General features: G+C 40.9%; 2 protein-coding genes across 2 annotated transcripts; both read right to left on the bottom strand.

Moving 5' to 3' along the window:
- Positions 1–1,464: 1,464 nt before the first annotated feature.
- On the bottom strand, positions 1,465–4,544 carry LOC124401426 (E3 ubiquitin/ISG15 ligase TRIM25-like). The gene is made up of 7 exons (XM_046873740.1): positions 4,243–4,544; positions 3,518–4,108; positions 3,155–3,250; positions 2,826–2,999; positions 2,601–2,742; positions 2,168–2,221; positions 1,465–2,050 (listed from the first exon to the last, which is right to left on the bottom strand). Exons 2-7 carry the CDS (start codon positions 4,103–4,105, stop codon positions 1,965–1,967), a joined length of 1,140 nt encoding a protein of 379 aa, XP_046729696.1. The 5' UTR covers positions 4,106–4,108; positions 4,243–4,544; the 3' UTR covers positions 1,465–1,964.
- A 746-nt stretch (positions 4,545–5,290) lies between these two features.
- On the bottom strand, positions 5,291–12,199 carry LOC124401379 (tripartite motif-containing protein 16-like). Its single transcript, XM_046873664.1, has 6 exons — positions 11,586–12,199; positions 11,186–11,281; positions 6,736–6,969; positions 6,488–6,647; positions 6,059–6,118; positions 5,291–5,921 (listed from the first exon to the last, which is right to left on the bottom strand). The coding sequence occupies exons 1-6, from the start codon at positions 12,174–12,176 to the stop codon at positions 5,389–5,391; spliced, it is 1,674 nt and encodes a 557-aa protein (XP_046729620.1). The 5' UTR covers positions 12,177–12,199; the 3' UTR covers positions 5,291–5,388.
- Positions 12,200–13,062: the final 863 nt, after the last annotated feature.

Consider the following 13,062-nt stretch of genomic DNA (forward strand, 5'->3'; position numbering starts at 1 on the left):
GAGGGAAGAGGTGACCATCTGTGAGCAACAGTATGGTTTCATGCCGAGGATGTGCACCACAGATGCCTTATTTGCTTTGAGAATGTTGATGGAGAAGTATAGAGAAGGACAGAAGGAATTGCATTGTGTATTTGTGGATTTAGAGAAAGCGTACGACAGAGTGCCGAGAGAGGAGTTGTGGAATTGTATGAGGAAGTCTGGTGTGTCAGAGAAGTATGTGAGGGTGGTGCAGGACATGTACGAGGACAGTGAAGTGTGCAGTAGGAAAGACAGACTGGTTCAAGGTAATGAATCATTTCTATTGCAACAGCTCATTCACAGGAAATTTGAATGTTCCACATAGTTTATAAAAAGTGTTCAATCACTAAAATGGTGACTTTCCTTTACATATATGGAAGAATCTCTAGTATGAGTGCTTTGTAACAGTCAGAAATAAAGCTGTAGCTTTACATTTTTATTGTATAAAGATGTCACTGAATAAGTTTTGCAATTGTAACAATTGTAATTGATCAATATGGCTGAGAGTTGTGTTTGAGGTGTCATGAGGCAAAAACCCCCCAGAAACTTTAAACTCTGTCTGTATTACAAGAAATGTATCCCAGTAAGTGTAGTTACATGGGTAATATTTATATACCGAGAGGAAATGAAATGGTTAACATGAGTTTTTATAACCTTCCTGTTTTTCTGATCCTCCTACTTCTCTCTATCAAACACACACTACCAGAAAGTAACTGGACAGTCCAGAAAAACAAAACTGATTTCCCATTCTCAGTGTAGACAGTACATGCAGGAAAATGCCATCTCGGAGAGTCACCACCGGCTCGCTCATCAGGGACAAACTTACACTTATAAATTCATATAGATTCATTTTTATTACCACATTGTCTGTGTAAAGCTGCTTTGAGACAATGTTCATTGTTAAAAGTGGATCAGGAGAATCAGTAGGGCATCTACAGCTGTCCTCAGTGCAGACACACGTTCACTCCAAAGCCTGTTCTACACAAAAACAACATGCTGGGTGAAGTGGTGGAGAAACTGAGGAAGACTGAAGTGCTTCTCCTGCTCACTGTTTTACTGGACCTTGAGATGTGAAATGTGATTTTTGTGTTTTGACAAAACAAGGCTGTCAAGTCCTGTCTGGTGTTTTTGACTTCATTTTGTGAAACTCATCTGAAACCTCATCTGAAACATCATATTATTATATAAAAATAACACTTATTTAGTCCATTTAGTACTTTTATCTCCAATGCAGTGTGAGAGAGGAAAATATTAATACACAATTCCTTGGAATGAAAATTAAATAATAAAAAAACTGCTTGTTATAGAAAATTATATTAATTGTTGACATTTTAAGGTCTTAATATTTTAATGCTTTCTTATACTTCACAGTTTTTATGTACAAGATACAGTAAATTTGATTTTTTAATACTGTATTAAACATTCAGAAATAAAATGATGGTCATTTTTATGTAGGTTTTGTAAATATATATATATATATATATATATATATATAAAATGATTCACTCAAAAGGGCATAACTTTGCAGTTCCATTAAAAGGCAGGAGGAATCCAGCGTATAGAGGCTGAGTGAATGTGGTGTGGAGGCTGTGGAGAAGCTTCAACCTATTAGAGACGCTGTAGAAGGACAGAGTTCCTGAACTGTGATCCACATACACTCCTATTCTGGACGGTGATGGAACTCTGAGATCAGTCATTATGTTGTTGTGATAGAAACAGAGAGAAGAAGAAGAACATTGCAGACTCCAGGACTGGTTGTTGCCTCCAAACCAGTGCTCATTACCCCGTCCTTTCCTTCTGATATCTTTATATGAGACTGATATTAACACACAGTCCTCATCGCTCCACTCCACCTCCCAGTAACAGCGTCCACACACACTCTCTTTACTCAACACCTGCTCATAGGAGTTAAATCTCTCTGGATGATCAGAGTACGGCTGCTTTGTCTAACTGCGTGTCACCACTTTGTTCTTCTCAGACAGAATGAGGTAATAATTTACTGTGTTGGGATCCAGAGTCAGATCACAGAAATCTAAACACATGAACAATCATTAGATATTAATCAAAATATGTGGAGTCGTGAGACGTGTGTGTGTGTGTGTGTGTGTGTGTGTGTGTGTGTGTGTGTGTGTGTGTGTTTTACACATACAGTGAAGAAAATCTTGTCTGCTCTTTGTTTCTGAATGTAAAATCCTCTGAACTGCTGTGGAGACACAGAAACATAAAAGAAACATCAGGTGCTGAAAAAACACAGTTGAAAGTGATCCAGTTTGTGTCTGATATTTAATCAGCATTTTATTTTAGAAAACCTTCTGTAGGAGTGGAAATTTAATTCAGATTTTTATATAGAGACTCTCTCTCTCTCTCTCTCTCTCTCTCTCTCTCTGTAGGAAAGTGTGAATGAATGTGTGTGTGTCCTCTATAAACGAATCAGAAGCTTTTACACGATTAAGACGTGAATAAAAAGTGTAACTGTAATAAAAATAACAGTAATAACAGGAAGTTCATGTCATCATATGAAATGTCTCTCGTCATCATGCTGCAGAGAAAGTAAAGATTCCCAGCAGGACAATTTCTCTCACCAAGTTGAGGAATTTTGATGAATTCCTTAAATCTCTTTTTCAGATCAGAGACAGATTTCCTCACTCCGTCAAGTGAGAGACGATTGACAGTGACGCTGGGTGAGTCCTCACATTCAGAAAAGAAACAGAGAGACGGGAAAATCTACAAAGACAAAACATCATGGAGAAGGAGAAAGGTGGAGAAATATACATGTGACTATATAGACTATACACACTTTGTGTTACCTGGAGGAAATGGATGTGATCGTGTGTGTGTGAAAGCTGCTCCATCTTAATGATTCTCCTCTGAAGATCAAAAATCTCCTGCTCCTGTTGCTTCAGAAGTTCAGCTTGACTCAGTTCAGCCTTCTCCTGATCTTCCATCACCTCCAAATCATCTACTGCTGTTTGTGCACTGAGCTGTTAGTACACACACACACACACACACACACACACACACACACACACACACACACACACACACACACACACACACTTTTACTGGGTCTCTAAATGACTCGATGTCCATGTTGTGTGTGTTTCTAGGAGCAGCTCCGTCTCTGCTCACTGCTCACCTTTATAATGTTCACAGCCTGTTTCAGCTTCTTCACCTTCTTCTGCTTCTCCTGGATTCTCTGCTGGAATTTCATCTGCTCCTCCTTCAGCTGAGTCTGTAAACAGTTATAGTTATTTAGATATTATTATTCTCCTGCATCTCCCCCTGCTTTATACATGAGCTCTCACACACACACGGCTAATGTTGTTCTAGCTGTCATAGGAGAAATCAAGTCCAGTTATACTGATACACACGACCTAGTGACCTTCAAACATGGCTGTCCTGAACTTCAAACTCAAGCACGTTCTAATGATCATTTTAATACTGAGTCTCAGGACTGACACACACACACACACACACACACACACACACACACACACACCTGTTTTTCAGCTCGTTCTGCTGCAGCTGCAACTGTGTCATGTCCTCTGTGTTCATGCATCGTACACAAGTAACAGATGAAGCTTTGGTCGGTACGACAGTATATCTTCAGAACCTCATGGTGCTCAGAGCAGATCTTCTCTTGTAGATATTCAGAGACCTCGATCAACTTGTGCTTCTCCCAGGAAGGAACTTCGTAGTGAGGTTTCAGATGAGTTTCACAAAAGGAGGCCAGACACATCAGACACGACTTGACGGCTTTGCGTTTTCTCCCACTGCATAAATCACATTCCACATCTCCAGATTTAGCGTAACAGTGGACTTCTAAATTCTTCTTCAGTATCTCCACTACTTCAGCCAGCATGTTGTTTCTGTGTAGAACAGGCCTTGGATTGAAAAAATTGTGTCTGCACTGAGGACAGCTGTAGACCCCCTTCTGATACTTCTGATCCCAGCAGGCATTAATACACACCTTACAGAAACTGTGACCACACGGGATAGCCACTGGATCCTTCAGGAGATCCAGACACACTGGACAGCTGAACTGATTTACTGAAAGCTGATCTACTGAAATGCTGAATTTATCCATTTTCTTGCTCTGAGATTCGCTTTCACTGAAATCTACTTCCTGTATCTGTGTGTGTGTGTGTGTGTGTGTGTGTGTAATAGCAGTAGAAAGGCAGTAGGTTCTAAATGAAGTGAATTATAATACACTAAGTGTGAAATCCTGTTTTCTGTGACTGTTAATCAGGTGATGGAGGTAAATGAGCTCCAGTGTGGACGATGTTAATCTTGTGTGTGACGAGTTTGGAGTCAAACGCTGTTTAGATACCCTCTTCTGTTTGGGTCGTTGCCATGGTAACCGGGGAGCTTCTTCGTGCACGTGCATGGCCGGCTAAGTCTGTAGTATGTTTATGCTAATAATAAATCACATTGCTAACTGAATTCTATACAATGAAGTAAAATTGTTATAAATAATGTACAACTTTAAAAAAGATCTGGAGATAATGCCACGAGAACAGTGATGAGAGAGAGAGAGAGAGAGAGAGAGAGAGAGAGATAATGTATGGGTTTTACCTCCCAATGTTCAAATAAACAGAATTCATATGACTCGGGATTCATGAATCATTCTCTTCTCTTACTCGTATCACTTGAGTTATCTTGTTACTAACACCAGATATCAATACAAATTGTAAATTACAACATTTAGTTGTTTAACTTGTTGTTAGCAAGCAACTGTAGCAACAAGTAGCTAACTGAGTTGTGACTGAAGTGACTCGGGGACTCGTGAGACTCGAATCCCAGCAACGCTTTAACAAGGACAGTGGGGAAAAACAACACGGGAGAAAATGGGGACATCTGGTGGACAAAAGTAGAACGTCATTCGTGGCACATCCTCGAATTATTACAATAAATTAATAAAATTATAAACAATTATATAAGTATTATAATATCAGGATAAAATACATAGATGTAAAATTAATAAAATAAAATACAAAATATAATCAGATCTTCTTTATATTTTTTGTATCACTGTACATATTGTCCACTCAGTGAACTGAGTGAACAATATGTACAGTGATACAAAAACAGTGATACACAGAGTTCACCATCAAATTTCCTGTACCCTCGTGTACCTGATCACTGAAACACAATTCTAACACCGATTCTGACTGAAACCAGATTCTGATTCATTCTGATTCTGATTCAGCAAAATTCTCAATCTGATTGATTCTAAATTTATTTAGGAAAAAGATTCTGATGGAGAATAAAATGTTGGAAATGGAAAATTTGCTTCTTTATTTGAAATATTATTTTAATAAAAACGTAAAGTTTCTACTTTTAATGAAACAATATGTTATTTCTAATATTTCATTGTTGATCACATAATCTCACAGTTGTTCCATAAAAAGGCAGCCAGAATCCAGCGTATAGAGGCTGAGTGAATGTGGTGTGGAGTCTGTGGAGGAGCTTCATCGTATCAGAGACGCTGTAGAAGGACAGAGTTCCTGCACTGTGATCCACATACACTCCTATTCTGGAGGATGATGAAACTTTCAGATCAGTCTTAACTTTGTTGTGATAGAAATAAACAGAAGAAGAAGAACACTGCAGACTCCAGGACTGATTGTTGCCTCCAAAACAACACTCATAACCCCGTCCTTTCCTTCTGATGTCTTTATATGAGACTGATATGTACACATAACCATCACTGCTCCACTCCACCTCCCAGTAACAGCGTCCACACACACTCTCTTTACTCAACACCTGCCAGTAGGAGTCAAATCTCTCTGGATGATCAGAGTACAGCTGGTTTGTGTTACTGAGTGTCACCACTTTGTTCTTCTCAGACAGAATGAGGTAATAATATACTGTGTTGGGATCCAGAGTCAGATCACAGAAATCTAAACACAAGAACAATGGAAATGTGTCAGATATTAAAAATATATCAAAACATGTACTGAAGATGGAGAGTGAGATGTGTGTGTGTGTGTGTGTGTGTGTGTGTGTGTGTGTGTGTGTGTGTGTGTTTTACACGTACAGTACAGAAAATCTTCTCTGCTCTGTGGTTCTGAGGGTAAAATCATCTGAACTGCTGCAGCTGTGGAGAAACAGGAGACATATTTAGATGAAGGAAATGAGCTGCTTTGGTAATTAATCACTACTGAATAAATGTTATGAATGAATGATGTTGTTTATGTGACTTATGAACTCTGTCACTCTCTCTTTGTAAGAAAGGAGGAATAAATGTATGTGTGTCCTTTATTAATAGTTGAGTAGCTGAAAACACTATAAATACAGGAGTAATAAGTGTAACTGCATCTAATGATCATTCCAGTGGAGAAGAACAATAACAGTAAGTTCATATAATCATATAAAATCATTATTGTGTGTTTTGGGGAAATGTTTCTGTCTCTCGTCATCATGCTGCAGAGAAAGTAAAGATTCCCAGCAGGACAATTTCTCTCACCATGTTCATGAATTATGATGAATTTCTCCTGGCAGAGTTCCTCAAATCTCTTTTTCAGATCAGAGACTGATTTCCTCACTCTATCAAATGTGAGATGTTGATGGACAGTGATGCTGGGTGAGTCCTCACATCCAGAAGATACACTGAGAGACTGGAATCTCTACAGAGAGAAAGAAAAACATCATGGAGAAGGAGAAAGGTGGAGAAATATACATGTGACTATATAGACTTTACACACTTTGTGTTACCTGGAGGAAATGGATGTGATCGTGTGTGTGTGAAAGCTGCTCCAGCTCAATGATTCTCCTCTGAAGATCAGAAATCTCCTGCTCCAGTTGCTCCAGGAGTCGTTCAGCTCCACTCAGTTCAGCCTTCTCCTGATCTCTGATCAGCTCTGTCACCTCCGAGCGCTTTTTCTCCATGAAGCTGATCATCTCAGTAAAGATCTTCTCACTGTCATCTACTGCTGTCTGTGCACTGAGCTGTTAGGACACACACACACACACACACACACACACACACACACACACACACACATACACACTCTTACTGGGACTTGTTGAGAAATTTAGCTAGTTCAGTTTATAATATAATGATAATAAATATGAATATAATAATATATAATATAAAATAAAGAGTAAAGTTTATCATATATAAAGTTTAGCATACATTATATAATCAAAATGCTTGTAAATGTGATACATGTTATAAAGGTGAGTGAGCAGATACGGCTGATAAACCCAGCCATTATGGATGCACAAGCCAGTGCACTCTTAGTGCCGGTCCCAAGCCCGGGTAAATGGGGAGGGTTGCGTTAGGAAGGGCATCCAGCGTAAAACATGTGCCAAATCAAATATGCGGATCACAAATAAGAATTTCATACCGGATCGGTCGAGGCCCGGGTTACCAACGACCATCACAGGTATCGTTGGCCAACAGGGTACTACTGGAAATTGTACTACTGTTGGCCGAAGGAGGAGAAGTAAAGGAGGAAGATGTTTACAGAGACAGCAGAAAAAGGAGAAGTCTAGGAGAGTGGAGGTTCGGGTTGGTACTTTAAATGTTGGTACTTTGACGGGTAAAGGGAGAGAGGTAGCTGATATGATGGAGAGGAGAATGGTAGATATGTTGTGTGTTCAGGAGACCAAGTGGAAAGGGAGTAAGGCCAGGAACATTGGAGGTGTTTAAACTGTTTTATCATGGTGTGGATGGAAAGAGAAATTGTGTAGGGGGGATTCTGAAGGAAGAGTACAGTAAGAGTGTAGTGGAGGTGAAGAGAGTTTCTGATAGGGTGATGATCGTGAAGCTGGAAGTTGAAGGGATGATGATAAATGTCATCAGTGCCTATGCTCCACAAGTGGGTTGTGAGATGAAGGAGAAGGAAAGATTCTGGAGTGAATTAGATGAAGTGGTAGATGGTGTACCTAAGAATGAATGATTGGTGATTGGGGCAGACTTTAATGGGCATGTAGGGGAAGGGAACAGAGGTTATGGGTAGGTATGGTTTTAAGGAGAGGAATGTGGAAGAGCAGATGGTGGTAGGTTTTGCTAAAAGGATGGAAATGGCAGTGGTGAATATGTATTTTCAAGAAGAAGGAGGATCATAGGGTAACGTATAAGAGTGGAGGAAGGTGCACACAGGTGGACTATGTGCTATGCAGGAGATGCAACCTGAAGGAGATTGGAGACTGTAAGGTGTTGGCGCGGCACAGTGTAGCTAGACAGCATTAGATGGTGGTCTGTAGGATGATTTTATAGGTGAAGAAGAAGAGGAGGAGAGTGAGGACTGAGAGAAGAACAAGATGGTGGAAACTGAAGGAGGAAGACTGTAGAGTGAGGTTCAGGGAAGAGGTCAGACAGGGGCTCTGTGGTGGTGAAGAGGTGCTGGGTGATTGGGAAACTACTGCAGGAGTGATAAGGGAGACAGCTAGAAAAGTACTTGGTGTGACATCTGGAAATAGAAAGCAAGACAAGGAGATGTGGTGGTGGAATGAGGAAGTGCAGGAGAGCATAAGGGGAATGAGGTTAACAAAACAGAAGTGGGATCAACAGAGTGATGAGAAAAGTAGGCAGGAGTACAAGGAGATGCGGCAGCAGGTGAAGAGGGATGTGGCGAAAGCCAAGGAAAAGGCATATGAGGAGCTGTAGGAGAGGTTGGACACTAAGGAAGGAGAAAAGGATTTGTACCGATTGGCCAGGCAGAGGGTTCGAGCTGAGAAGTATGTGTTGCAAGTTAGAGCAATAAAGGATGGATATGGAAATGTGTTGACTAGTGAGGAGAGTGTGTTGAGAAGATGGAGGGAGTATTTTGAGCAGCTGATGAACGAGGAAAATAAGAGAGAGAGAGAAGGTTGGGTGATGTGGAGATAGTAAAGCAGGAAGTGTATAGAATTAGTAAGGAGGAAGAGTGAGAGCAGCGATTAAGAGGATGAAGAGCGGAAAGTCGGTTGGACCAGCTGACATACCGGTAGAAGCATGGAGATGTTTAGGAGAGATGCAGTGGAGTTTTCAACCAGATTGTTTAACAGGATTCTGGAAGGTGGGAGGATGCCTGAGGAATGGAGAAGGAGTGTGCTGGTACTGATCTTTAAACATAAGGGAGATGTACAGACCTGCAGTAACTACAGGGGAATTAAGTTGATCAGTCACACCATGAAGTTATGGGAAAGAGTAGTGGAAGCCAGGCTGAGAGAAGAGGAGAATATCTGTGAGCAACAGTATGGTTTCATGCCGAGGAAGAGCACCAGAGATGCATTATTTGCTTTGAGAATGTTGATGGAGAAGTATAGAGAAGGTCAGAAGGAATTGCATTCTGTATTTTTGGATTTAGAGAAAGCGTATGTCAGGGTGCCGAGAGATGAGCTGTGGTATTGTATGAGGAAGTCAGGTGTGTCAGAGAAGTATGAGGGTGGTGCAGGACATGTATGAGGACAGTGTGACAGCAGTGAAGTGTGCAGTAGGAACAACAGACGGGTTCAAGGTGAAGGTCTGACTGCATCAGGAATTGGCCCTGAGCCATTTCCTGTTTGCAGTGGTGATGGACAGATTAAAGGACAAGGTCAGACAGGAGTCTCCCTGGACAATGATGTTTGCGGATGATATTGTGATTTGTGGTGAGAGTAGAGAGCAGGTTGAGAAGAGCCTGGAGGAGTGGAGATATGCGCTGGAGAGAAGGGGAATGAAAGTTAATAGGAGTAAGACAGAGTACATGTGTGTGAATGAGAGGAAGGGCAGTGGAGGGGTGCAGTTGCAGGGAGAAGAGGTGGAGAAGGTGGAGGAGTTCAGGTACCTGGGGTCAACAGTGCAAAGTAATGGAGAGTGTGTTGGGGAAGTGAAGAAAAGAGTGCAGGCAGGGTGGAGTGGGTGGAGAAGAGTGATAGCAGGAGTGATTTGTATTAGAAGAGTATCTGTGAGAGTGAAAGGGAAAGTTTATAGGACTGTGGTGAGACCTGAGATGTTGTATGGACTAGAGACAGTGGCAAAAGACAGGAGGTGAAGCTGGAGGTAGCAGAGCTGAAGTTGTTAAGGTTTACGTTGGGAATGATGAGGATGGACAAGATTAGAAATGAGTTTATTAGAGGGACAGCCCATGTAGGATGTTTTGGTGACAAGGTGAGGGAGGTGAGATTGAGATGGTTTGGACATGCGCTGAGGATTGAGCCACCAGGAAGTAGGAAAAGAGGAAGGCCAAGGAAGAGGTTTATGGATGTGGTGAGGGAAGACATGCAGGTAGTTGGGTTGAAAGAGGCAGATGTCGAGGACAGGCTGGTATGGAGACGGATGATTCGCTGTGGCGACCCCTAATGGGAGCAGCCAAAAGAAGAAGAAGAAGAAGAAGAAGAAGAGCAGATACGGCTGATAGATTAGGTTAGGGATTAGAAAAAACGTCAGTTTTTGAAAAACAAGGGAAAAAATTTAGAGGAGAAAAAATTTATAAACCGGAAGAGATTTTCGAGGTGAAAAATAGAGAGCAAAATAGTAAAATAAGCAGGCAGCATGCAGGCAACATGCCTTAACTGTACTCAAACCGCATATGCACATATATTCAAAACACAAGTAGAAACAAGTGGAAAAATCTTATAAAAATATATAAAAATATAAAAATGAGAAGAGTAATAGGTTAATAGGCACAAAACATCATCAGATAATAAAGAACGTAGGAGAATAGTTGCAAGAATTTGTATAAGAGGTACAATGTCCAAAACACACAGGAAGTAAGATGTTTCTATAAGAGCATGAGCTTAAGATGCAGGCAGGATGAGAGTAAGACAAACTAAACCCCCGGTTTGTAAAACACGTTTCTATACCAAGTCTACACAAAACAAAATAAAAAAAGTAAGGATTGTTTAAAATATCAAATTCGCACTCGCATGTGAAAGCTGACGGGTGCCATTGCTGTCAGGATGGTTCTCTCCTGAGAGCTCCATGGGACGGGCATGAGGTGACTGCAATAAAGCTGATTTGCTCCTTCTCATTCGTGACTGGAAGATGTCTTCATTTAGTTTGTTAATGTATTATTTGAAGTTTTGAAACTTATTGGTAATTGATTAGTGAATAACTAAAACTAATTTTAGTATCGAGCCCCTTAATTGTAATGTCTACTGGGGCATGGCGTCTGAGTTACGACAGACTCTAAATAACTCAATATCCATGTTGTGTGTGTTTCTAGGAGCAGCTCCGTCTCTGCTCACTGCTCACCTTTATAATGTTCACAGCCTGTTTCAGCTCCTGCATCTTCTTCTGCTTCTCCTGGATTCTCTGCTGGAATTTAATCTGCTCCTCCTTCAGCTCAGTCTGTAAACAGAAATAGTTGTTTAGATATTATTTTTCTCCTGCATCTCCCCCTGCTTTATACATGAGCTCTCACACACACAAGGCCAGACCTCAAGCACATCAGAATCAAGTTTAGTAGCCAAGTGTGTGAAGAAATATGGTTCCAGCCATTAATGACTCTCAAAAGTACAGACATCAATAACACAACACATTTAACTATACAAGACGAAACAGGACAATATAGACATTATGAGTACACATTCCAATGCTCTCTCCCTTTCTTACACACACACACACACACACACACACACACACACACACACACCTGTTTTTCAGATCGTTCTGCTGCAGCTGCAACTGTGTCATGTCCTCTGTGTTCATGCTTCGTACACAGATAACAGATGAAGCTTTGGTCGGTACGACAGTAGATCTTCAACACTTCATCATGCTCAGAGCAGATCTTCTCTTGTAGATTTCCAGAGGCTTTGATTAAAGTGTGTTTTTTCAGACCAGGAACTTCATAATGAGGTTTCAGATGAGTTTCACAAAAGGACGCCAGACACATCAGACACGACTTGACGGCTTTGTGTTTCCTCCCGCTACAGAAATCACATTCCACATCTCCAGGTCCAGCGTAACAGTGAGCAGGAGAAGCAGCTCGGACTTCAGTCTTCTTCAGTTTCTCCACCACTTCAGCCAGCATGTTGTTTCTGTGTAGAACAGGCCTTGGAGTGAACGTGTGTCTGCACTGAGGACAGCTGTAGACCCCCTTCTGATTCTCCTGATCCCAGCAGTCATTAATACACACCTTACAGAAACTGTGACCACACGGGGTAGTCACTGGATCCTTCAGGAGATCCAGACACACTGGACAGCTGAACTGATCCTGAGTTACTGAAATACTGGCCTCTGCCATTTTCTTAGTGCTCTGCAAAGTTTCTGTTTCTCTGAACAGAAGCAGTTACTTCCTGGTTGTGTGTGTAAGAAAGAAAAAGGAGGAGCACAAAGACAGAGTTCATGAACATTAACCATTTCATGGGGTTACAATTGCTTCCAGGGCAAAATAAAACCTGAAACCTGGATCATATAATATTCTAGATTGTCTCCAAACGTGTAAACGAGTCCCTGCACAAGTTACACCCATTTTCCATGGCATCTATACAGAATTAAATAACTGACCTCTTTATTGAAATTACATTATTTTATGTATTTGATAAATCTCTGTACATTTACAGTTTGAGATGTGTTGACCAGGACATCCAGAGCTGGATTTCATTTTGAACCAATGGTGGCAGCACAAAATGTTCAGAAAACCCTTCCTAATCAGTCATCCAAGGCAGTTTTATACTAAGGTAGAGTGACGACACTAATATTCTTTATTTATCACAGGGGGATGTGCCACAGGAGGACGTGTAAACCCAAGAACCCAAGAAGGGGGACGTGTGAACCCATTTCCCAATTTCATCTCATAATGTAGGTACAAAATCTCAAAATCTTTACTAATGCAAAGATGAAGCTCTGGTGCCTTTAAACTTTTTCCCTTTTCATTATCGTGTGTTTCTGCCATGAATGAAATCTATATTTTCTGCTACAAAGCCACGTTAGGATATTTAAAGAAGCTCTTAATGAGTGAGTAGAATCAGCACATTTGGAGCAGTAATGAGCACAACATATTTTCTTCTTGAGTAATTTATTCCTTTATCACTTTATTGCAGTCAATACAACCCGGTCCTAGAAGGCCTTTCAGGAGTGAGATTTCTTAACATCAAGACACCCGTCAGTTATCAAGTGCGAATTCACGT

Source organism: Silurus meridionalis, chromosome 18 (assembly GCF_014805685.1).
Source record: "Silurus meridionalis isolate SWU-2019-XX chromosome 18, ASM1480568v1, whole genome shotgun sequence".
In the NCBI taxonomy this organism is placed as follows: Eukaryota; Metazoa; Chordata; class Actinopteri; order Siluriformes; family Siluridae; genus Silurus; species Silurus meridionalis.

Bases quoted from the DNA above. Each gene is read 5' to 3' on its own strand.
- LOC124401426 (XM_046873740.1), bottom strand. From the start codon at position 4,105: ATGGATAAATTCAGCATTTCAGTAGATCAGCTTTCAGTAAATCAGTTC. The intron at 3,000-3,154 runs GTGAGCAGTGAG...GTGTACTAACAG, and splicing joins AGGCTGTGAACATTATAAAG to CTCAGTGCACAAACAGCAGT. The intron at 2,222-2,600 runs GTGAGAGAAATT...GTGTCTCCACAG, and splicing joins CATCAAAATTCCTCAACTTG to CAGTTCAGAGGATTTTACAT.
- LOC124401379 (XM_046873664.1), bottom strand. From the start codon at position 12,176: ATGGCAGAGGCCAGTATTTCAGTAACTCAGGATCAGTTCAGCTGTCCA. The intron at 6,119-6,487 runs GTGAGAGAAATT...GTTTCTCCACAG, and splicing joins CATCATAATTCATGAACATG to CTGCAGCAGTTCAGATGATT. The intron at 5,922-6,058 runs GTACGTGTAAAA...TCTTGTGTTTAG, and splicing joins CAGAGAAGATTTTCTGTACT to ATTTCTGTGATCTGACTCTG.